Below are 24,537 nucleotides of genomic sequence, written 5' to 3'. Positions count from 1 at the left end.
CCGCCACACTGTTATGCAAGGTTAGCGTAGGGTTATCGGCAATCGTTATGAATTGGCTTGTATTTCCTTGCATCCTGATTGGATGCCTGTGGAGGAACATGAGATTTGTCTCTGTTCTTGTAACTACGGCAGGGACAAGATAGAGTATGTAATATACAATCATCAATACTAGAAATATTTCCACACCTTATGCTAATAGCAGAGCTTTTGTCTGAAAACATATTATCATATGCCATAATATAAATATAATGTGCCGCAGAGCAGTTATTGTAATGTGTTTATTGACTTCTACAAGCTGGAACAATTACTAATCACACGCTTAATTACTTCTTTGGAGTTTACTACTACAAAGTAGTGTTTCATATGAAGTATAATATTATATAATAACATTTCCTGTTATTTATTGGTGTTGGAAAAACATAATCTAAAGTGTCATATTGGTGTGTCATAAAACGTTTTTTTTTAGTCATGATTGGAGATGTGCTTCTTTCTTTCTCTAGCCTTCTATATTTACTTTATCTCTTTAGAGCCGAGTGGATTTTGTTGCTGTATACTATGTGATATCAGCTTCCTTTTATCCTTTTTTTTGTTTGTTTATTATTCATTGTTTATTTTGTTTTGCTTTATTCATGCTTGCTTTGATTTTTTTGTTTATCTGTTTATTTTAGTTATTTTATTCTACTTTGTTTTTTATTTTTGCTTTGTTTTCATTTTTTTACTTTTTGTTTTGCTCAGAAATCAACAAACAAATGATGATAAACATGTTGTTTTGTTTTTTTGTGACATATACAGGCCTATTGGTGCATAATGTTAATTGTTTATTTAATTGTTGCTTACACAAAACTTTGCAGCTTTCTATCGTCCTGTGTCCCTGCTGTCCTATCATCTATGTTCAGGTTTTTTTTGTTTGGTTTTGTTTTTACTGCTGCAAAGGCCTATTACAGTGTCCGCTTCCCTCTGTCTTGTTGCCATGCTCAGAATGAGTCATCAGTTCACCGCTGGCTGGCAAGTCTCCAGATCTTTCTGTGAGGAACAAACAGACAAAACAGCCTTGTGAAATCTGCCTGCTTATTCAAGAGCACTGCTAATTCTTCTTACACTGAGTGCATAATTATGATGGGTTAGTGTGATTAACAATTGAGTTTTACAATATTTGTGAAATGCATTTAGTTTTATCCATTGTGGTAATTTCTTTTAAATATAAACCACCGCTTTTGGAGAATAGATGTCAATTGCTGCAGTATACTGCGTAAGATCAAATTATTATTTTTTTTCACATTGTTGTTTGTTCGTTTGTTGCCTTTTTATTTGTTTTATTCTATTCTATTCAGCTGTCAACAAAGAAACAAAACAATAAATGAGATGTTGTTTTGTCCTGTTTTTGTTTTGTTCTGTTCTGTCATTGCATTGCCAAACAAAAATATAAACATTTTCCTTTGTTGCTCTTTGTTTTTCTTTTCATTTTCTTTTCATTTTCTTTTTGTTTGGTCAACGAGATTAAAACGAGAAGCTGTTTCACTCAAATATATGTCAGAATAGGAAAGGAAAGACTATATCAACTTCTGTTTCATGCTGACTTTAACTTGATATTTTAATTTTGCACATACGTAATGTCTTGTATCTTCTTTCTCAGTAAATCAGTAGATTACAGTACTGTGGTCTTCTCTAGTACATTTGAAATGGGCCATTTTGTTCATTCTCATTTTACAGTAGTTGTGAATAAAACTAATGAGGTCTAATTCAAAGGATGAGGTAAAAGGCCAGAGCAAGAGTAATGAACTCCAGTAACCAGTTTTCACATTTTCTGCATTGCAGCTTGCATGGAAGATACCACGAGCTGGCTCCACATTTGGTTCCAATGGACTACACCAATGACCCTGATGTTAAAATCCCTTTAGCTCTCATAGTCAACATGCCGGAACTGAAGGTAATTCTAACAGTTCACCACTTTGCCAGTTACTACTTTTGTGATGCAGCAAAGTTCTGCTCCTCTCCTATCGAATTGGTCCAGCTGCATTCAGAGAGTTAATTTCGTATGACTGCACTGGAATGTTTTACTGTTTGTATCACTTGTCTGTGTTAACTTCATAGAAATAAACTTCCAGTTCGCATGCAACAGCATAATGGGTGCAGAAATATACCCAGACCCTTGTTTAGGCAACAGAATACTTGTGCAATGACCTTCTCTGAACTTTTAGTTTATATCAAATATAATAGACACTTGTTTTTATAGGGCAAAATTGGTTTTTAATGACAACGCTGGCTGGGTTGTTTATATGACAGCACAAGCGGTGAGAGCGAGGGATATTACACCACTATGCTTGTGAAAGTTAACGCTCCATGAGATGGTGCCGTTTCAGCAAGGGCTGATGGATATCTCCTCTAAAAGTTTATGAAAGCCAGCTGTATCATATTTGATAATCAAAGTTATAAGGCCTCTAATTATTAACTTGTATCAAAACTTTGCTGAAACCCCTCGTCTCATCAACAGTTTATACTTTTTTTTAGCGAGTCAAAGGACTTTCAGTATAATTGTAAAAACGTCCCCCTTCAGGTCATGATACATTGATAAAAATGTGTCTTTTTGCTGCAAAATCTTTACTGATTTTTATAAAGCAACTGAATAACTTTTATATTGTTGGTAATATTATGAACATTTACTGGACTAAAGCAACTTGGATTTGCTTGATTATCCATACATCATTTGTTTATTTTGTTATTTTTTTAAAAATCATGTTAAAATGCGAGTATCAGATTTTATATCAGGCTTTTGGGGAATGTTTATCATCAATGTATTGCAATTAATAGGTTTTCCCTCCACAAATAAAACTACAGAGCTTCGATAAAACTAAGCATTGACAAACTGATACTTATATGCATGTCTGTTAAACTGTTCTAAAGATTGATATAAACTGTCATAAATTGATTTGCTTTACAAACCATTTTAATTTTTGTCCATATAAATATCAGCAACTGTACCAAATTACTCAGTTTAGACCTCTGAATAAAATTGAGTTGTTTTTTTCCTCGAGTATGAGCTCCATATTCTCACTATATCATACTGAGCCATACAAACTGATGTACCTGTATCATATATCATAGTCAACAAAAACACACATGCAAACTTATATAATAAAGTTTTTTTAGAGGTTCAATAAAATGTTCCATTTAAAAATAATTTTACAAAAACCTAGAAATTCATTCAAGTCAAGAAATTCATTATTATAGTCACTTCGCTGATCCGATCTCACCTTTACTTTTTCTGACTCAGCCCTCAGTCAGTCAAAATTTGTCAGATGTTACAGCTCTAGAATAAGCCCCATTATGTCCCCCTGTTGGAACATAATTTTAATGCCCTTTAAAGCTGTCAGATGGACGAAGGAGCTATAAACCCAACCCTAGGAGGTGGACGATACTGATGGAGACCATTCAAGCTGGGATTGATGGAACTACGACAGCTTCCAGTTTCCAAAGATCCTCTCAACCTATATAAATATAAATCCCAATCCCCATTCAGTCTGATAATTAGTGGAGAGATTTAACACAGGCCTGTTCACTGAGGGCTGTTCACTTGACTTCTGCCAATACAAATGCCTCAGAGTGTTTTGGTATTACACATGGATGGATGTTCTCTATGCTGTTGCCTATGAAGCAGCCTAACCTAATTTTCTTCGATTCAAACGAATCTGTTTATATGAACTCTAAACCTTGTAATCTGATTCCATATTTATTTACATGAATGTAAAAACTGATAACTGATGTATTGGCTGATAAATCTAAATCCAACTTTTTATGTAATTTTTGAGAGGCTGATTACAAAAACAAAAGTCTCACTATTAAAAGCCATGTCCCAAGCACACAATTATAATTATGTTCTCATTATAATTTTATGTAGCCTATACACACTGGACTTGCGCTGCACATGTTACACTTAACTGTATTGTCCTTTTCAAAGTGATTTCAATCACATTTCAAGCAATTCAAAACCATCATGGCAAACAGTGCGCATCTGAAGTGTTTCAGCGGAAGGAAATAATCCATTATTTTTCGTCTTTAATATATTGGCCAAATTTTCTTATTGGGCCGATAAGGATAACACATATCGGCAGATACACTAACCAGTTTGTAATATCTAAGACCACATGTTCGTAAGACATTAAACATATGTGAATACACATCACGGCACTGTGCATCTGCACAAGGTATTTTTGAATTCTAATCAGATTCAAACATTTACAGTACATGCTTAAAATGTTCCTATTAATCGGATTTTTCCAGATTTACTTCACACATTCCAATCTAATCGAATTTTCATTCAGATCAAACTTGCATTGTATTGATTGTGGTGTGTACATGAAGGCTATTTTGTCTGATTGAACACCTTGACATCATGAAAGAAAGTGTAAACCGCCACTCACATTCCAAAAATGTTAAAGTCTAGTTATAAGCATTCAAAGGATTTTGAGTGCTATAAACAGAGGTGAAAAGTTTAGGTTGATCCTGCTCTGCTGTGTTCATGCTACTGTTCCCAGTGCTGTTGAGTCAGCTAGTAGCATAGGGCATAAAAATTCCTTTAGGCCAATAGCCAGTAAGAAATATATGAGCACCAGTTTGGGGAGTCAGCCATTCTACATTTAATACATGACTCACTCAGCAAAACTCCCACTGCTGCACACATGCTTATGTACAGCCATAGATTTGTACTCTATTGCTAGGTCTAGAAGCAATCTGTAGACGTTTTCCATATTTTTTCCACTGATTTTAAAGGAAAATCTGTTATCTTGATAGTTTGTAAAACATTTTAAAGAATAATATGGTATTGTATGGTTTTCCATCGTATTTACATAGTGATACCATGATCCTTTTTTTTTAAGTTTTACTTAAAAATTCTAGTTCTATACAATAAAAAATTACAGGTTTCTATAAGAATATCTAGATACAGTATATGCAGAGAGAGAGTTGTTATTGTTAACTAATTCTAATACTATTAAAAATGGTTTTCGGTAACTGAAATAAAGCTGAAATTAAATAAAATATAAATATTAGACGAAAAACTTCCATGAAGATTAGAAATGTTGCAACTGAAACAAGTTTACATTGATGTACTAAAATGACCAAAACTGAAGTAAAAACAAATGGAAGTTAAATAGAAAAATAAACTAATAAAAATGACAAAAGCACTCAACAAAATTACTAAAACTTGAAAAGAAAACAAAAAATTATTATAATTTATAATAATTCTAAAATTACACTGATATGCAGCCTCTCTAGTCCTTTTTTAAAAGTGTATCCTAATTAACCTAGTAGATCTCACTGGTGTAGCAGAGCTTTGGAGAGATGAGGATCTTTAGCAAGCAGTCTTTATTCAATGAACGCATAACATAAAGGTAATCCAAATCAGGAGACGATGGCAATTATTCAAACAAGATGATAAAGGAACACATGAAACAAAGCAGCATTACAACATATGTAAAGACAAGGACCGACAAACAAAGATAGAAATACAGGGTATATACACTAACAAGAGGATAACAAGGCACAGGTGTGGGTAATCAGTTGTTATGGTGACTAACAATGGTAACTATGGAGACAAAGGCAAAAAGGAACAAACCACAGGAACTGAGCACAGGGAATCGTGAAAGAAGAAACCTCTCAATTTCTTTTTTTCCAGGAGAATCCATTCAGGAATCGGATTGTGGAATCGTTCTCTGAAGATGGCCTGGGGAACCTCAGCTTCAACGACTTTGTGGACATGTTTTCGGTTCTCAGCGAAATGGCTCCAAGGGAACTGAAAGCCATTTATGCTTTTAAAATATATGGTAAATGTCATTTTTTTCATTACCTTATGTACAGTCCACTACAACAACAATGTAAAATGTACAATGTGATTGTAACAATGCACAGTTTTAGAGGTTGTAATCAACATTTATATTGCGACATTCATAAACGGTGCAGCAACTTTATAACATGAACTCATTTGTAGTTAACTCTTATCATCATGTTTTGTTCTTAGACTTCAATGTGGATAATTACATCTGCAAGGAGGACTTAGAACAGACTCTAAACAGGTTAACAAAGGAGGAGTTAACACCGGAGGAGGTTATTCTGGTGTGTGAGAAGGCCATTGAGGAGGCTGACCTGGATGGAGACAGCAAGCTCTCCTTTGCTGACTTTGAGAACATGATCTCCAGGGCTCCTGACTTTTTAAGGTAAGAATATTGGTAAAGTGACCTGTTTCCTCAGATGTATGCTAACCAGAGTTTGATTTTGCGGTTGTATTACCAAAATTATTTCATTTAAAGTTTGGCTTTTGGTAGTCCAATCTATCTAAAATGGTGGTGAATGCGGGCAATATTGTCATTATATATATTGGGAGTTAATGTACTCATCGGACATAGTCCTTATGAGTGTAAAGCCAGTTATGCTAGTTGCTAACATCATGGTTAGCACTTTGCTCTGGAAGCACACTGCTATAATTTGGCTGCAGTACGCTCAAATATGCTTTATGGGGCAAGAGTTCCTCTGCTTGGCTTTTACAGGCCTTTTTGGACTGCACAGCTGTGCCTCACAGACCACATGATTGAGAGGGGCAGGAACGTTTTGTACCATCATTTGGAGACCTTGAGGCCAAAAAAACTAGAATTGCTTTTAGCAGCTGTCAGTCAATGAGGGAATTACTTTCTCAAACACTCATAGAAAGTTAATGCTTTTAGCATTCTGCTGACTGTACTTTTTTGTTACTTAAGTTTAGTATATTTATTTATAAAGCACATTTTAAAACTACAGAAGTTAAAACCAAAGTGCTATGCAGGTAGATTAAAACAGATTTAAATCTGATTTAAAGACTAGACAAATAATAATACAAAAAACAAATGGACAAATTAAAATTATACAACCTCAAATAGAGGTTTCTAGTGCCAATCAATCATTTTGCCGCATTTTGCAGCAATTGAAAATGATCTAAAGCAGTTTGTTTTTTCTGAATAATATTATTTATTGCATTTTCTTGAACACGTACACGACAATGTACATCACTTGTCTGTAACAACACATATAATGTACAAAAACAAAGCAAACAAACAAACACTGGGGCACATATTACATGAAAAGTGCAATTGCACAAACCAATACAGTATGTACTTTGGGAGTCAGAGTAACAATACATTGCAGTCAAGCAATAAAGTAGGGTTAATATAGTGCACATTAAAATATATTTACATATGAATATTATACCTAATTAAGCATTTTGTTCCTCCTCTGTTATATTCGTAATATCCCCATGTTCAATAAATTATAAAAAGGGACTCCAGATCCTCTTAAATTTGTCTTATTTACCCATAAGTATATAGGTTATCTTTCCATTGCAGTGCATGAAGATATTCTTAGAAATCATCTTCTTGATTAGCAATCTTAACTGAAAGAAACTGCTTTTTACAACAGCACTGATCTGCTTGTCAAAACACAAAGTAGGATCGAAGATAACACCAAGGTTTTTGACACAGTCTCACACATTGGTAGAGAGTGGACCAAGTTGATTGAGAATGCCAGAAGTCATAACTGATGAGCCAAAGACATTTACCTTAGTTTTATCTCTAGTTAACTGTAAAAAATATGTATGTCCATCCAGCATTTAATGTCTCAAAGGCATTCAAAAAGATTAGACAGTGAACCGCTGTTATTTTTAACAGTAAGATAAAGCTGAGTGTCATCGGCCTAGGGGACTTAGGGGAATCATATATATAAAACAAAAAGAAGCCCAGAATGGAGCCATGTGGAACACCATAAGGGATTTGACTTCACTTAAAGGTGGCATGTGTAATTTCTGCACCAACGTCATAAAACAGAATCGGTGCTTCTATGACTCAATTTTCCACATTAATGGGACCATGGACCCCTAAACCTAAAACATTCATTATAGGGTTTAAGAATAAAAGTAATTTAAATATTCTGAGTGCTACAAGAAACACTTGACATCTTATTTTATTTTCTTGTTTTAATTTGTTGTGCTTATTTCTTGAAAGAATTAATTGAAGTGCTAATGCATAATCACTCCAATTCATAACACTTGCCTTTTGCACATGGTATTTCAACACAAATTCTTGTCTTGATTACTAACCACTCACAATTCAATTTAACCAATTAAGCTCAGAGTTGCCTAGACAGCAATACATTACATAATAATAATTAAAATACAAAATATTTTTTTTCATTGTAATAATATTTCACACCATTACTGATTTTGCTAATTATATGCAGCCTTAATTTGTTGAACATAAGAAACTTTTTTCAAAAACAAACTTACTGACCCCAAACTTTTGTATGGTAGTATATTCTTTTTCTAATAATATATTAATCAATAAATAAAATTAATTAATAAATAAATAAGTTTTATATAAATTGTGTTCAGTAAACTTTTGTTTAGGTTTTTTGTTTTTGCCATTTTTGTCCGGGTACCTGATTATGCACATTGCTTTAGTGAATCGGGGCCAAAAACAATAAAGACAAACCAACAGGAACAATTCAAACTTTGTGAGTTCCTCCTTCACTGTTTTAAATGTTCATTCAAATGTCAATAAAGGGTGACATGAGGTAAAAATGTCCGTTTAAGAGAATGGCACAGCACTTCCCCCATGTGAAGTATGCACAGGTGGTTAATGTCTATTGTTAAAGATCGATGCCTCGAATGGATAAGGCTGTAAAACGTAAATCCTAAAATATATATCCAGGCTTTGTCACTTTTTTGGTCAGATAAATGATGCTTTAGGGCAGGGTTCACCAATCTCGGTCCTGGAGGGCCGCTGTCCCTGCAGAGTTTAGCTCCAACCAGCTCCAACACACCTGTTTGAAAGTTTCTAGTATGCCTAGTGAGACCTTGATTAGCTGGTTCAGGTGTGTTTAATTGGGGTTGGAGCTAAACTCTGCAGGACAGCGGCCCTCCAGGACCGAGATTGGTGAACCCTGCTTTAGGGGCATGAAAGGGGATCTTTCAATTTTGACTGGTCCATGTGCTTTTACCTCTAATCTAATATGCTATTTCTCTCTTTGTTGTCTTTCTGTACCTCAGCACCTTCCATATACGAATCTAAAATGGCTTCAACGGAAGATACCAATGCTGACGTTCCTTGAACAGACAAGTCCACATCGAAGGATAAATGTCTACCGTTTTCCTTTGGTTTTTGCACCGGAAGCACACTAGACGGGATTACTGACAAATGCATGGCTGTTTTTTCAGAAAACTTTGGATCAGAAATTCCTTGGGTTTTCAGAGAGACAAAATGGAAAGGTGAGGCCTTTTGTAGGTTTGACCCACACACCTGCTCCTGGAGTAAAACTAATGCGGGCGTAAACCGCTTTTATGGGCTTCTACCAATGTCCGTGGCACATTGGACAACATTTTGACTCACTCTCCTGTTTCTAAAGACTCTTATGCGGGATCAAATAAATCATGGGACAGTTTTCAGGAAGGAACAAACAAACTGGACAAGAGAGTGAGAGAGAGGGCTAAAAAGCACATTACAGGCGTCAGCACCACTGAGACAGTGTTTTCTACAGCTATGCAATCTTTCTCCATTAAATGCATGAATTAGATTACGTTCCCCACCTTTTCCCATTCCCTAATGTTTCTACAGCTTAGCCATTTCACAATCTAATTGCTTATAGTACTGGAGCATGACGACAATCATATCTAAATGTTCTCCAGTTGAACGAAGGGCTCTGTCATCATATATTCTCCTATTGTCTTCTTCTCTGTCATTCGCACTCCATGTATTTGTTCCGCCTGCAGATCCCTCTATCCCTTCTGTCCTAACTTGAGGTGTTAGTGTCAAACTGTCTCTTTTCTTTGACTTTTTTCAGTATTTGATGTGATAGAGGGCATTTGACTTAAATTTTAATAAAGGTTTTCTCTCAATTGTTGACTGAGTGCATTTGTTTATGATGCTTTAGGGTTAATGCCAAATTTTGGTGATATGTATTATTTAAAGGGATAGTTCACCCAAAAGCCATCATTTACTCGCCCTGTACCATATTCGGTCATCCGTGGAACACAAAAAGAGAAATTCTGAAGAATGTTCACGCTGCTCTTTTCCAAAAAGGACAAAAAAGCACCACAAAAGTACAGTAAAATTAGTCCATTTGACTTGTGCGCTATATTTCAAGTGTTTCGAAGCTTTTTCTCATCTTTTTGTCATCTTTCTGTACTGCAGCACCTTCCATATACAAACCTAAAATGGCTTTAAAGGAAGATACCAATGCTGATGTTTCTTGAACAGACAACTCCACATTGGAGGATAAATGTCTACCATTGTTTGCCTTTAGTTTTTGCTCTGGAAGCATTTCGGTCATAATTTACTCATCCTCGTATCATTCAAAGCTTGTACAATTTTTTGCAGAAAAATGGAGGAAGTCAATGGGGTCCAAAACAACACTGGAGACATTTTTCCAAATATGTTTTTTTGTGTGTTCAATGGGAGAATATGGGGGTGAGTAAATGACTACATTTTCATTTTATGCTAAACGATCCTTTTAAAGGCATTGGTATCAATGTCAAACTTGGCAAAACATGTTTTTACATGCGGAATATTAGAACTTAAAGGGACAATCCCTCTGGAGCACCTTACGACTTGCTCATGTTGGAGATCGAACCAGCAGTCTTCTGGTTACCAGCCTATTGCATTAACTGCTTAAGAGTTGACACTTTTGGTTAATTTTATTATAAATATTTGTACTGTACATGATTCCAAACTTTTGCAATCCCAGTGCTGGCCCTGTTTTTTCCGTTGTCCTCCTCTCGCTCTAGTTCAAGCCCTGCAGCTGCAAACCAACCAGCCTTAACAATAAAGATGGGCCAACAATGATTCTTCAGCCTATCTGTCGTATTCCACTTTAATGACTTTTAAAGCTGAATGAGATCGTTAGGAGCAGCGCTGCCTCAGCATTCGTATGATTATACACCGCGCACTTTGAGCCTGGTAAATCTTTACCCAGAGATGCACAGAGCTGTCCTTGGCCATGTTAGTTCAGCTGATGATTTACTGGGTCAACCGCTAACTGTCCTCTTAACGCCGTCCAACATTGATTCAAGCTCATTTTACCGTTTTTGCAAGGAGATTGTTTAAGGTGTAAATATATATGCTGTGATGACGGTGTGTATGTGATCCTGCAGATCTTGTCATTTCATACATTGCATGATAGTGGACTGATGAGTCATATGGATATATGGTTGCTTGGACATTTTGGGAGCCTGCTATGGCATTGCTATGTGGTTGCTAGGCTGTTTTGTGTGGTTGCTAGGTCAAAGTCAAAAGAGACCCACCCCATCCCTAGATATAGATTATATATTTTATCTAGTCTCTTGATATGTTTTGTATGGAAGCAAATTTCAGTCACATAAGAAAAAAGTCATGCTTTGGTATTTCACAATAAATAAGTCATAATTATGGCAAAAAAAAAATAATTACGACATAGGCCTTACATGAAAATTATCAAAAAAAAAAAATTTTGTTTGTTTTTTGTCATATTTATTAATTTTTCTCAAATTTCAATTTTTATATCATATTTGTGTCAATATCAATTGAAAATCAAATTTTTGTCATAATAGTTTTTATTTCAATTTCGACTTTGTCATCATTGACTTTTTGTCATAATTATAACTTGTCCTCTCGTGTTATGTAATAATTTCAACATTTTATTTCATAATAATTACTTTCTATCTCATAATAATGGCTTTATTTATAATTCGTAATAATGACTTGTAGCAATTGTCATAATTATGATTTTCTCAACTGTTTTTGTCATAAATTTGTCTGACTTTTTAAAAGTCATAATTGCCTTTTTGTCTCATAATTTTGACTTGGTCATGATGATGAGATAAAAAGTCATTGAGGACAAAGTTTGTCATTATTATGACTTTATCTCATAATAATGTTTCTTTGTCATAATTTTCACTTTTTATGCCTTCACTATAAACTATTTTATCATCCACTGGAGGGAAATCATAAGTTTAATATGAGCACTCATTTAGTAGCAAAATGATCTTAAAGGGATAATTCACCCAAAAATTTAAATAATTTCTGCAACCTCATGTTTCTAAACCTCTAAACTACATGAGGGTGAATAAATAATGACAGAATTTTCATTTTGGGGTGAACTATCCCTTTAAATTCCAATAAAGCACTGATTATCTGAAATGGTTAAAGTTTCTAACATTGTTTTTATCGTTAGACAAGTTCTGTGCGATACACGTACCAAAAACAACTAAAACAGACGTTAAAATAAATAAAAATGCGCTTGGGCTTTTGTTAATTGCCAAAAAGGTCCCATTTGCAGGGCTTATGTAACCACGAAAATGGTTCTCAGACATAAAACAAGGCATGCCTGGATGGATTGTTGAGGAACCGTTTTAGCGATATCACAGCGGTGTGCGGTCATTAGGGATAAGGCCGCCTGCGCTAATATGCAGTTAATTCCTCATCCCGTTACCTTCAACTCCCTTTATGAGGACTGTATTAAAAACTCCAATGGGATGTAAGTGCTGATGATGCGCCTTCGTTAATTGCGCCTCTCACCCTGAGCATCTGCTGATTTAGATGTGCTTCTGTTCCAGTCTGATACAGACACTCCGGCTGCTGACAGTAATGTAGGCATTAGAGCATTGATTCTTCTGGACGCAGAGCATAAAACAGGACGTCAGCGACTCACACATGCAAGGTGGTTTGTGCACACACTCTGTGCTGGCCTTGGCTGCCCTCTAATCTTATTAGCTCAGTGATGTTTGCCATCCCAGGAGTTTCAAAACCATCCATTTTTGTGTGTTTTAAGGAGCCAGTTCGATAACAAGGGCAGGATATATCAGTATTACTGGATGTGTTCAAGTAATGGCTTTTTTGTCAGGCAGGCTAATCTCCTGATCAATAACTGTAGACAAGGAAACACGATACGTTTGTTTGAATCCGCAAACACAACATTCTAGGCTTTACACAATGACTTGCATCACATTTTTCATTTCTCATCCATTAGAATTCCAAGTCTTTTTTGCCACTGTAGCCATATGCTAATGCGATTTAGCATAGTAGCATGTGTTTCTGGATCAGTGGTTGTATCCGAAATCGCCCCCATACCCTCAATAACTATTCCGTACATTAGTCATATTGAAGGAGTGAATGAAAACTTGCTTGTATAAACCTTAATTAAACCATAATCAATTAAAAAGGTATCACTGTACATCTGTATGTTTCCACTAGCATGGCATCTACTGCCAAGACGCAGGAATTCATGGTGCATTATGGGTATTCATTGAGTGTAAATTGGTAGTTGCTGCCGTGCATTATGGGACTGAATGAGTGCACTTGATAATATAAGGGTATAGGCGGCGATTTAGGACACAGCTTGTTTAATCGTTTTGATTTTAGGATTACGTTAATAGATATTATGGTGGTCAAAAGCTGCATCTGAAATCTCATTCTGCCTGAGTAGTTTCTGCATTTGATGAGGAATGAACTTTGCAACTGTTAAAAAAGTACTTCATAGCGAATGCGTGTACTTGTATAGTACAATAATGTTGCTTACTATATAGTAGGGAAGTATACATATTCTGTTGCAAGGAACATTTAACTGGTTAGCTTAGCCTCATTAGCCCCTGCTGGTAGATGCCATTCATCATACACAGAGTGTATGTGTCATACAGAGAAGGATACATTTTGTAGGCCGTCTCGTCTTTTCTTAAATCTGCCTGAAGTTACGCTGTCTATGGAATGAGTCTCTTATTTACGATTCCTGCTCCCCACAAAAACCAGATCAGTCACTGCTGGCAGCTTTATTGTCCCCTTTTACATGGAGATCTTGTCCGACACCATTTGGTCCCTTGAGTTTGTGCGTAAGCGTGCAAATCACAGTCTTGCTTCTCCAGGGAGTCAGAAAGGCCGCTATAAATTTCTTTCAGACATAAATCACATGTGAGGATATCACTTCTACTTTCTATATGGAGTGAGGAAGTTTCTTTGTGATGTGCTTAATTTTCTAGGAAACAATGATTAATGATGTGATGTGCAGTATCGTGTAGTTATGCATAATTACTATGATCAGTAGTCCTATATTTTAAATCCATATACAGTTAAGTAGACAGTTTAGCTTTTTTGTTAAACACTCTGCATGAGCCAAATAATGTTATTTGGTTGTCATGGTTGTTTTATGTTGCCTGCGCTTATTGTTCTACAGGGCGTACAACAGCTAGCAGTGTTGTCGAGACCAGTTCATTTGAGTCTGAAAACACAGTTTAAGATGGTAGCTGTGTTCTGGATCATGATAACTGGATTCTAGCTGGTCTTAGCTGATCATAACTGGTTGCTAATAGCTAATAGCATCAAGCATCATTGATGAATAAAAGGAAAGCTAAGGCAGTTTACAGATAATGTGACTCACCTCTATCATGAGTAGGCTATTAGCTGATGGCTAATAGCTTAATAAGTAGCACTATAAGTTAAATCAGTTAGCTGGTTGCTAATAGCTTAATAAACAGCATTAATGAGTTTAGCCTAAGCTAAATCAGTTAGCTGGTTGCTAATAGCCAAATAAGCAGCATTAATGAATATAGCCTAAGCTGAATCAGTTAGCTGGTTGCTAATAGCTTAATAAGCAAAGAAGTTAGCTCAGCTGGTTGCTAATAGCATATAGCGCAATTGATGAATGAATAGAAAACTAAAGCCGTTTACATAATCTAACTCACCTCTGTCATGTTATAAGTATTAGCATATGGCTAATAGCTTAATAAGCAGCATTAATGAATATATAGTAGCCTAAGTTCAATCAGTTAGCTGGTTATTAATAGCTTAGCAAGCACCTGATGAATAAATAGAAACCTTAAACTAGCCTAACTCATTAGTCATAATGAGTATTCGCTGGTTGTTAGCTGTTTATTAACAAATAATTAAATCAGTTAGCTGGTTGATTACTAATAGCTAACAAGCACAATTAATGAATAAATAGAAATTAATCATTTGACAGTTAATAGGACCTCTGTCACATATATATTTGTATAATATGTATATATAAGTACTCCAACGCATAATTATGTTTGTTAACTGCTATAGGCCTACACCTGATAGCATATTTATTATTTTATAGAAGCAGATCATATTTTTGCTGAAAATTAAGACTTCCCTACCTGTAAATATTAACTTTTCAGGAGGACTTGAATGCACCATAAGCATAATTCATCTATCGGATTACTGGTGGCCTAAATAATTGCCCGAATAGATGTGTTTACGCCTGCATGAATGCATTTAGCCTACAAAAAGATCACAATCACTCGGAAATTTGATATAGATTTTAGATTTGCTTGAACTTAATGTTCAATTCCAAATAGTAGCCTCCTTATTTACATGTGTGAAGTGTTTCTACCGGAAATCTGTCATTTGACTCGATTAATACTCAGTGAAAGGCCATGAAAGAGAACACACACAATGACATCTTGTCTTTCTGTGTTTCCAGCAGTTGTACTGAGTCTCGTAAAGGCAGATGTGCACTTTCACAGATGGTCTCTGTTATTGGCAAGTAAGGTAATTTAGAAGACTGTAAACTTTAACAGCTTCCAATTCCCACTCTGTGTATTAATAATTATAGGCTCATGGCCAATAAAGTGGGGATGAGACAAGAATTGTTGTGCAGGCCTACTATATAAAAAAAAAAAAAAAAAAAAAAAAACTGAAAGTGAAAGTGAGGCTTCAAAGCTTACTTTTCAAAATATCAACATTTTATTATACCATATAGGCCTACATAAATGACATTTTCTCTTCTTTTCATATGAGTCATGCTTTCACACCCCTCACTGAATTGCAATAATATCAAATATGAGTCAACATCAAAATAAATTAGGGCAGCTAATAATCTGGGTGAGACATGTAGGTGTAATGACATTTGTCAAGTCTACCCCATCCACACAGCTCACGTCTGAATTATTATTATTTTTGCATGAAGTAAGCGTGGTACTAATTTACCTTCCACACTCCTTTACCTTTACCTTTACCTGTACACTTGGATTTGCGTCTAATAACAGTGCACATTTATCCAGGTTAACATTAACTTTAGAGCGGGCAGCCATGTAAAGTGGCTAACATTAGGCTACTACAACATGTTTCTAATGATAAGCCACACCTGAGGCTTTTGAATAAAATCCTAAATTGAATATGTTCATCATATAAAGCGATCGAGTGTCTTCAGAAAATCTTGACTAAACCGCTCAATTCATATGGATTAGTTTTAAGATCTCTTTATGAACTTTATGAAAGTCTTGCGGGCTTGGAACGACATGAGGGTGAGTTAATGACAGAATTGTTGTTTTTGGGTGAACTATCTCTTTTAAATTTGGCCGACTAAGCCTCTTCTTGTCGACTAATGATATCTGCAAGTAGTTTTTAAAAAATATATACTTTTCAAATTTGAAGTACACTACAAGTGCACATTCAATACAATAAAGCACACTTCTTTTTCACAAGGGCCTATCATGAGGTACACCAATCACATGACTAACAAGAATGAAACTTGTCAAGACAAAGACACTCAGATATGTATACGTTTATTAAGTTAATAAATATTATTTTAACATTTCAACATTTCACAGATATGCCACAAATATGGTGAAAAATTAAGCTGTACTATTCTAGTATTCAATAATCAGAAATAGCTTGGGTGGATGGAAGTAGTTTTCGTCAACAACGGTTCACTATTAGTGTAATTTGATGATTTTTCTCCGAGGGTGAAGAAGTTATTTTTTCCAGTATTCCGGGGACAGCCATTTCCATTTATCAGTCTACAGGAAACAACAGGTACGTTATTACAATAATTTTCTCTAAATATTATGTTCAACTAAAAATATTCATAAATATTCTTAGAAATGTTTATACCAAAATCACACCAACACTCACCTTAATGGCCCGGGCAGAAATAATCTGCTTGGGTTTTAAGTCTGTTAGCGTCTCGTAGGTATTAGTGTGTGATTTCTCCTCTGCTCTTGATGTAGGTTGCGAGTCGGGAATCTGCTCGTACGTGTCGTCAACCAGGAAGCGATTTGGAACGGGTTCAAGAGGCACCTCGGCATACATAGCATCGCTTTCCTGCGCGCTGACCTTTGACATTCTCATCCCCGCCATGTTTTGGTTGCCAGGTGTTCCGGCTAATTGATACAGTGATGAATTGCATAATACATCCAGGCTGTTGCTAAGACCTGGCAACATGTTGGTGGAGGAACTGTTGAGCGGTTCCCTCTGTACGTGGGAAGAGATTTGCGGTTGGCTTCTTCTATTAAAGTGTCCTTCATCTTCTTCTTCTTCTTCTTCACAGTCATCATCCAGGAACGGTAGGGATTGACTTCTGCAGTTCGGCACCATGAGCTCGGAGTAAATGATTCCTTGGTTTGTGGTAGGGATTTTCTGTTGTCTCTGGGCTCTGAGTTCCCTTCTAGCGGTAAGTGAAATGTCTTTGCCCTCGGTTGGCGTTCTGACTCTTCCTTTGGACTTCTGCAGGTCTATCGCCGTGTACAGCACGCTTTCTGTGCTGGACTTCACATCCAAGGAAGCGGCTTTCAGAGGAGGGCATTTTCTTGGCACTGGAGGCACTGCCTGTGAAAGGAAATCAGAATTATCCAGATATGAAGCTACAGTCAGATGTTTAAGCACTTTAATTTACGGTCACACTTTATATTAGGTGTCTTTAACAACTTACTTTCCTTATTGTGTTCATGTTGTATTGCAAAACACGGTTACACTTTATGGTAACACTTTATTTTACAGTGTCCTTGTTACATGTAGTTACCAGTAAATTATGCATAATACATGCAACTAATCCTCAACCAAACCCTAATCCTATAGAAAGTACATGTTGTTAATTAATATTACTCAGTACTTATTTGTATAATTACACTGTAACAGGGTGTAACCCACTTTAATATTTTAAGGTGTCACTGTTACAGTGTAATTAGACATTTAAGTAATGAGTAACAATACAACTTACTACTTACTATAGGATTAGGGTCTGATTTAGGGTTAGTTGCGTGCTATTACTATACTAACCACATGTAACGTGTAACAAGCACGCTGTGAAATAAAGTGTTACCAAAACACATTTGCTGCTATTGAGGTGGGATACGGGTGTGGTTAGGGTCGGGTTAGGTGGTTAAGTAGGTTTAAGGGTGGGTTAAGGTGTCAAGGAAGGGTCAACAGTGTAATTATATATGTAATTACAGCTTTTAAATACACCAGTAATTGCAAGCAGGTAATGTTTTTAATATAAGTACAATGTAAAAACATATTTTTTTGTATCAAATGATTAATTATATGGTATTACACATATAGTTAAAGACACAATATAAAGTGTGACCACATTTACACACAATTATAATCAGTAAATTAAGTATGCATGATTTTTTTTTAACAATTTAATAAATGCAACAAAGTAACCGATCAACTAATTAAGAAACGTAAGTAATAGCTATTAAAATGAATTACAAAAAACACTATTATTCCATATTGAATTCAAATGATTAAATGGCAAATGTGACATACCGGTGTGTTTCTGTTGCTCTTGGGCGGCAAGGCGGGAGGTTGCATTGAGTCATGTTTTTTACGCTGATCGCCCCAAATATCCTTCACAGCATTAACACTCAGTCCTGGCTTTTCCCTTAGGTCAAAGTGAATTACATCATACAGCTCGCTTGTGGAAGACTGCAAAATAAAAAAATAAAAAAAGTTTAGAAAAGCAATAGCATATTAGGTACTATGCTCGCCTTGTACATTATATATATATATATATATATATATATATATATATATATATATATATATATATATATATATATATATATATATATATATATATATATATATATATATATATATTAGGGCTGTCAATCGATTCAAAATTTTAATCGATTAATCGCATAATTGTCATGAGTTAACTCGTGATTAATCACACATTTTTTTATTTGTTCTAAATGTACCTTAAATTAATACTTTTCAAGTTTGTAATACTCTAATCAACGTGGGCATGGATAAATATGGATGCTTTATGCAAATGTATGTTTATTATTGAAACCATAGTCAACATAGAGCATGAAGACGAGACATGTTTCAAAGGTCATAGATGTTTTTCAAAGAACTTGTTCATGTCTATTAGACACATGTAGAAAAAACAAAGAAATACCAGGTTCCCATTACTTCTCTTTCTTTCCACTGAGCAATTAACACAAACATGTTTAGATTTTTGCATGACAGGGCAGCTCTTCTGAAAATGCTAAATGTACATTTAATATTTATTATTAGGCTACATTATAGTTTGTTGGTATTACGTGTTAACAGAAAGTTCAAAAGTACAGTGTTTATGTGAAGTAGACTTATAAATTATAAATGTCTTTACTGTCACTTTTGAATAATATAATGCATCCTTGCTGAATAAATGTATTAATTTCTTAAAAAATCATCTTACTGAAACCAAAACCTTTGAACTCTAATATGTAAAATAAAAATAAATAAGTATGTTCTTAAAATATATAATATTCTAAATGTGTATAGGCTATACAATACAAACTCACCTCAAAACATGAGAGCGTCAGATATTCTCCAAATGGTTCAATGGGTCTTGACTTGTAATATTCAATGAGGCTAGTGAGAGTGTTGTGCATCTCTGTGTCGCCCGTCACAATAAAACGACCATCTTTATTCTGATTGATGACAAAGTGCCGACATCGATCGCGACCTCTGAAAAGCAATTATTTGCACCATTAAAAAAAATGCAGTAAATTAAAAAAAAAAAAAAAAAATTATTGAAAACATTCTGATATTTTAAGAATGATTGACATCACAAGCTAAAGATTAACCCCAGAAAATGCTGGAAGGCAACCAAAAGTTTGCATTTGAAATGTTTAAAGGAAATGCAAACATCTGGTTATTAGCTGAGTCATTTTGGAGGAAAAGACCAATGCTAAATGGTACACCATAGACATTTCCAACCCTTATTTTGTAAGTACACTTACTTGTATGAAAGAATGTATCCAGTGGCTTTATCACTGAGCCGAATGAGGAAACAGCCCAGTTCCTTGTCTTTCAGATGCTCCTCTGCATCCCTGTGAAACACGACACCACCACAAATTATGACAGAGTTCCAACTTTGAATAATGCTTGCATAACAGTATGAGATTATGTTACTGAAAATTCCAAATGTAATGGTTCCAAAAATAAAGGTTCCAAAGGGGTTTTTCGCTGCAATGCCATTGAAGAACCACTTTTGGTTACGTATTTATAAGGTTATAAGATATTTTGAAGAATTGAAAAGAGAGTTCTCTGCGCTTCTGTAATCCACAGACAATCCGGTGCAACCAGGGCAGGACAAAACAATTCAAACAAAAGGAATCGCCGGTGCAGCACAGATGTCTACTGATTAAATTATTTATTAAAGGTGCATAACAATAAATAAAAGACTAACGTTTCGATGTGGTTACATCTTCATCAGAGTCCTTGGAGAGAATGAGCAATGAAGCCATTAATAAGGATCATCAACAGGTGTGATTAAGGGGGCGTTGGCCACCCAAAAAAGTACATCCCTCTGAACCAAGGTGTCACACTCATAAAACAATCATTAAAGGGCAAGTGCCCACATAAAAAAAAAAAAAAAAAAAAAAAAATTTATTATAAAGTTCACAATACAATGGGAGTAAAAATATATTAATCTTAAACACTGTATTTTAATATGCTTAGGTGTTTAAAGGAAGCATGTTAAACTCAATTCATCATTTAGACCTAGAGGTTCTCGAGTGTTAAGTGTATGTATCCAAAACGCTTCCCTGCATAGGAGTTTATTAATAATGTCACCACCTCTGGGTGAAGGTAAGATTTTCTCAATTCCCCAAAACTTCAAAGAAGCAGGGGAACCATGATTGGCCTGCTTATAGTGCCTCGCCATGGCATATGTTAAGTTCTGAGTACGAATTGCTGTTTTGTGTTCAGCTATCCTCAGTTTAAGTTGACGTTTTGTTTGACCTATGTACACCAGTCCACAGGGACACTTCATATTTTTTCATATTTTCATATTTTGAAGAATGTTGGTAATCAAACAGTTGACAGTAGCCATTGACTTCCATAGTAGGGGGGGGAAAGTACTATGGAAGTCAATGGCTGCATATACTGTTTGGTTACCAACATTCTTCAAAATATCTTCTTTTGAGTTCAACAGAAGAATGAAACTCATACAGGTTTGGAAAAACTTGATGGTGAGTAAGCGATGACACAATTTTCATTTTTAGGTGAACTATCCCTTTAAAAGAACCTTTTGTGGAATGGAAAGATTCCACGAGTGTTTAAAGTTCTTCATGGAACAATCCATGACAACAAAGATCCTTTCCTTTAAGAGAGGACAGGTTTGACTCAGTAACACCCTACAATAAGGTTTGATTTGTCAACACTAGTTAACTAATATGAACAAAGAAAAATACTTATATGGCATTTATTAATCTTAGTTAATGTTAGTCTCAACATTACATTTTTAAGATTTTTAAGATAACATTAGTTAATGAACTAACATAGACATGAACATTTTGGTAACACTTATACATGTTACATGTACCTACTATAGTAATAACAGCAAATTATCCATAATTACAAGTAACTATCCCTAAACCAAGGCCTAACCCTAACATTTAATTAATAGGACTCAGTACTTAAATATATAAGTACACTGTAACAATGTCATCTTAAAGTAAAGGGTTACGCTTTATTGTGAGGTGTCATTGTTACAGTGTACTTATATATATTTAAGTACTGAGTAATATTGATTAACTACATGTACTTACTGTAGGGTTATAAGATTAGGGTTTGGTTGAGGGTTAGTTGTGTGTAATTATAGCATAATTTACTGTTATTACTATGGTAAGTACATGTAAAGTGTAACTATGCCACCTTAAAATAAAGTGTAACTAACATTTTTATCAACTAAGTTAAGTTCAAATATATTTATCATTGTCAGTTCATGTTAGTTGTTATGCCTTATTGTAAAGTGTTCCCAATAACCCCATACAAAACACCTGAAATGAACAAGCTTTTTTCTTGGAAGAATTCGTCTTTTATGCTGTCGTAACATCACGTTACAGATAGTATCGCTTAAAAACATCTGTTGCCTGTTCTAAAAGCTTGTTTCTCAGAAACATTTCTTACTTTCTGCTGATAAATCCTTGGAACCATTCCGGAAAGTTGCCGTTGTGGAGAATTAAAGGCGCCTGGGTCTCTGTAAACCACTTCAGGGCCAGTTCCCTCAGTTTGCTCTCAGTGTTGTCCTGGACGTCTCCTTCGTGCTGGCTGTGGTCCATCCTCACACGGTTCTGTGTCAATATAGAAAGGCAGATGAGACGACGCACACGATGTCCAGTGTCACCGGCTCTAAACCCTGCAGGGCTCATTTGCCTATTTTCCCGGCGACGTCATAAAACGCCTGTGGCTGTTTCAACAGAGCCATTGTTCTTGTTTATCATGCCAGAGCAGAGTCAGTTCGGCATGGTTATATTTTACCACACAAGGCACCTTTCTCAGTGAAAGCGAAACGGACGAAAGTCATGTAAATTTCCCATGAATTTCATGTATCAATACATCACGGCACGCCAGCCCACATTTACTGTAATTTTATCTCGGAAGCCTAAATTAGATCACGTTACAAGTGATACAGCTGTGTAAAAGAGTGTCATCTTGAGAGGAAATTATGTCATACTGTACATCCACTAAAAATTAGCTTGACTGTTTGATTCCATTACAGTCACATTCAGGTGTGGCGTGGGATTTAAGTGCCCCATTGCGTGTCACGTACCTTTAGGCGAAACACCAGGCCGGAGTGGAACCTGTGAGGTTTGGGCCTCCTCTGGTCCATCATTGGATGTGTTCTTGCGAGGTAGTTAAGCTGCGATTTCCAGCTGTACTGTCTTTTACAGTGTCCGCTGCTCCATACAGATCCTATATGAATATAAGTGTAAAACCATCAGTTCACTTCACTGTACTTTCGTTGAAGACTTCCATAGAAAACCGTTTGTTATAGATTCCTTTTTTCTCTCTTTATTGGTTGATTTATTGATTTTTCCTGTTTAAAAATTCAATTAAATAATGAAATGTTTGTAAATGACTTTGTTAAAGAAAGTGACTCAATAACAGCAGGCTTATTTATTTATCTATCTAACAAAGCCACTTGTTAGGGTCCTTTTTTCTTTCTTTCTTTCTTTCTTTCTTTCTTTCTTTCTTTCTTTCTTTCTTATTATTGATTGGTTGTTCAAGTTATTGATTTTTTTTGATAAAAACTTCTATAAATACTGACTCAATGACCAAAAATCCACAAATACTAACTCTATTTTTCTTTTTCTCATTTATTTTCTTGTCTTGTTTATTTATTTATTGTTACTTATGTAATTACATTTTTTTAAATTAAAATTATGTTTACGTACTGAAAGTTATGGGAACATTTATTTATTTATTTATTTTGCTTGTTTTATATATAATATATATATATATATGTGTGTGTGTGTGTGTGTATATATATATATATATATATATATATATATATATATGTATGTACAAGTGTGTATGTGTAATTTTGTACATTTTTTTAGTTTTTAATCCTTAAAGTATTTTTTTTAAATATATTTATTTTTTTTAATCCTTAAATTAAAGTCATTTTTTAACGTATTCAAGTTAAGTGGAACTTTTTAAGTTATTGCGTAGTGACTTTAATTTCACACTACCACACAATTTATTGCAATATTCATAATAAAAAAGTTAAACAAATATTACACATATATCATACTTAAATAATTAACAAAAATAAGTATCATTTTATTTTACAGTGCCCATGTTACACGTTACAAGTCGTTACTTTAGTAGCCTAATAAATATAAATTATGCATAATTGCATGTAACTAACCAAACCCTAATCGTAACCTTATAATTATTACGTAGTACTTCAATGTATAAGTAAATACGCTGAGACACGGAAATCTTAAAATAAAGTGTAACCAACATAATAATGATTGTAGATTAATATTCCTTCAAACCATCGCAAAATCTTGGACATGGAGTGCCAGAGACGTACCTGTTGGTGCGCGTGGTAGCGTGAAGTGTGATTTGAGTGTCATGTTGCTCAAGATTAAAACTGTCCTCAGTCTCACACGTCTGAGACACTTCTGAAGAACATTATGAAGGTGTGTTGACTGTTATACCTCGCTGACATTCACCTCACACATTGTTCCACGCTGGGTTTGGAAAAACAGAGTGTTGTACAGAGGGTAAGACGCTCGGCTCTCGGATGAATGACAGCGCGAGGGAGGGAGGAAAAACACAAACATTCTTATAGATCACAGCGACAGCGTACAGTTTCCTGAAGAGAAATGGAACGCGCAGAGGAAAGAAATGTGGTCTCACTGTGCGCGCGCGCACACACACACACACACACACACACACACACACACACACACACATACTCTCTTTCTGATTGTATCGGTGGGTTTTGTACTTGCAGGAAGTC

General features: G+C 35.2%; 2 protein-coding genes across 3 annotated transcripts in view; one reads left to right on the top strand and one right to left on the bottom strand.

Annotated features, from left to right (window-relative positions):
- The window catches only part of cib2 (calcium and integrin binding family member 2), a 41,529-nt gene extending 31,615 nt beyond the window's left edge, over window positions 1–9,914 (top strand). Inside the window, exons 3-6 of one of the 2 annotated variants that reach the window (XM_081356298.1) lie at window positions 1,816–1,927; window positions 5,672–5,819; window positions 6,014–6,209; window positions 9,065–9,914. In XM_081356298.1, coding sequence (XP_081212424.1) covers window positions 1,816–1,927; window positions 5,672–5,819; window positions 6,014–6,209; window positions 9,065–9,086 — 478 coding nt within the window. In that variant the 3' untranslated portion in view covers window positions 9,087–9,914. The remainder of the gene's footprint in view (window positions 1–1,815; window positions 1,928–5,671; window positions 5,820–6,013; window positions 6,210–9,064) is intronic. The other variant, XM_081356299.1, reaches the window with a different exon arrangement.
- A 6,639-nt stretch (window positions 9,915–16,553) lies between these two features.
- Window positions 16,554–22,351, bottom strand: sh2d7 (SH2 domain containing 7). The gene is made up of 6 exons (XM_081356284.1): window positions 22,194–22,351; window positions 20,021–20,110; window positions 19,580–19,745; window positions 18,555–18,713; window positions 16,920–17,612; window positions 16,554–16,804 (listed from the first exon to the last, which is right to left on the bottom strand). Exons 1-6 carry the CDS (start codon window positions 22,343–22,345, stop codon window positions 16,760–16,762), a joined length of 1,305 nt encoding a protein of 434 aa, XP_081212410.1. The 5' UTR covers window positions 22,346–22,351; the 3' UTR covers window positions 16,554–16,759.
- Window positions 22,352–24,537: the final 2,186 nt, after the last annotated feature.

This window comes from Scardinius erythrophthalmus (assembly GCF_964197995.2).
Source record: "Scardinius erythrophthalmus genome assembly, chromosome: 24".
In the NCBI taxonomy this organism is placed as follows: Eukaryota; Metazoa; Chordata; class Actinopteri; order Cypriniformes; family Leuciscidae; genus Scardinius; species Scardinius erythrophthalmus.
This window is presented reverse-complemented; position numbering and strand designations above follow the sequence as displayed.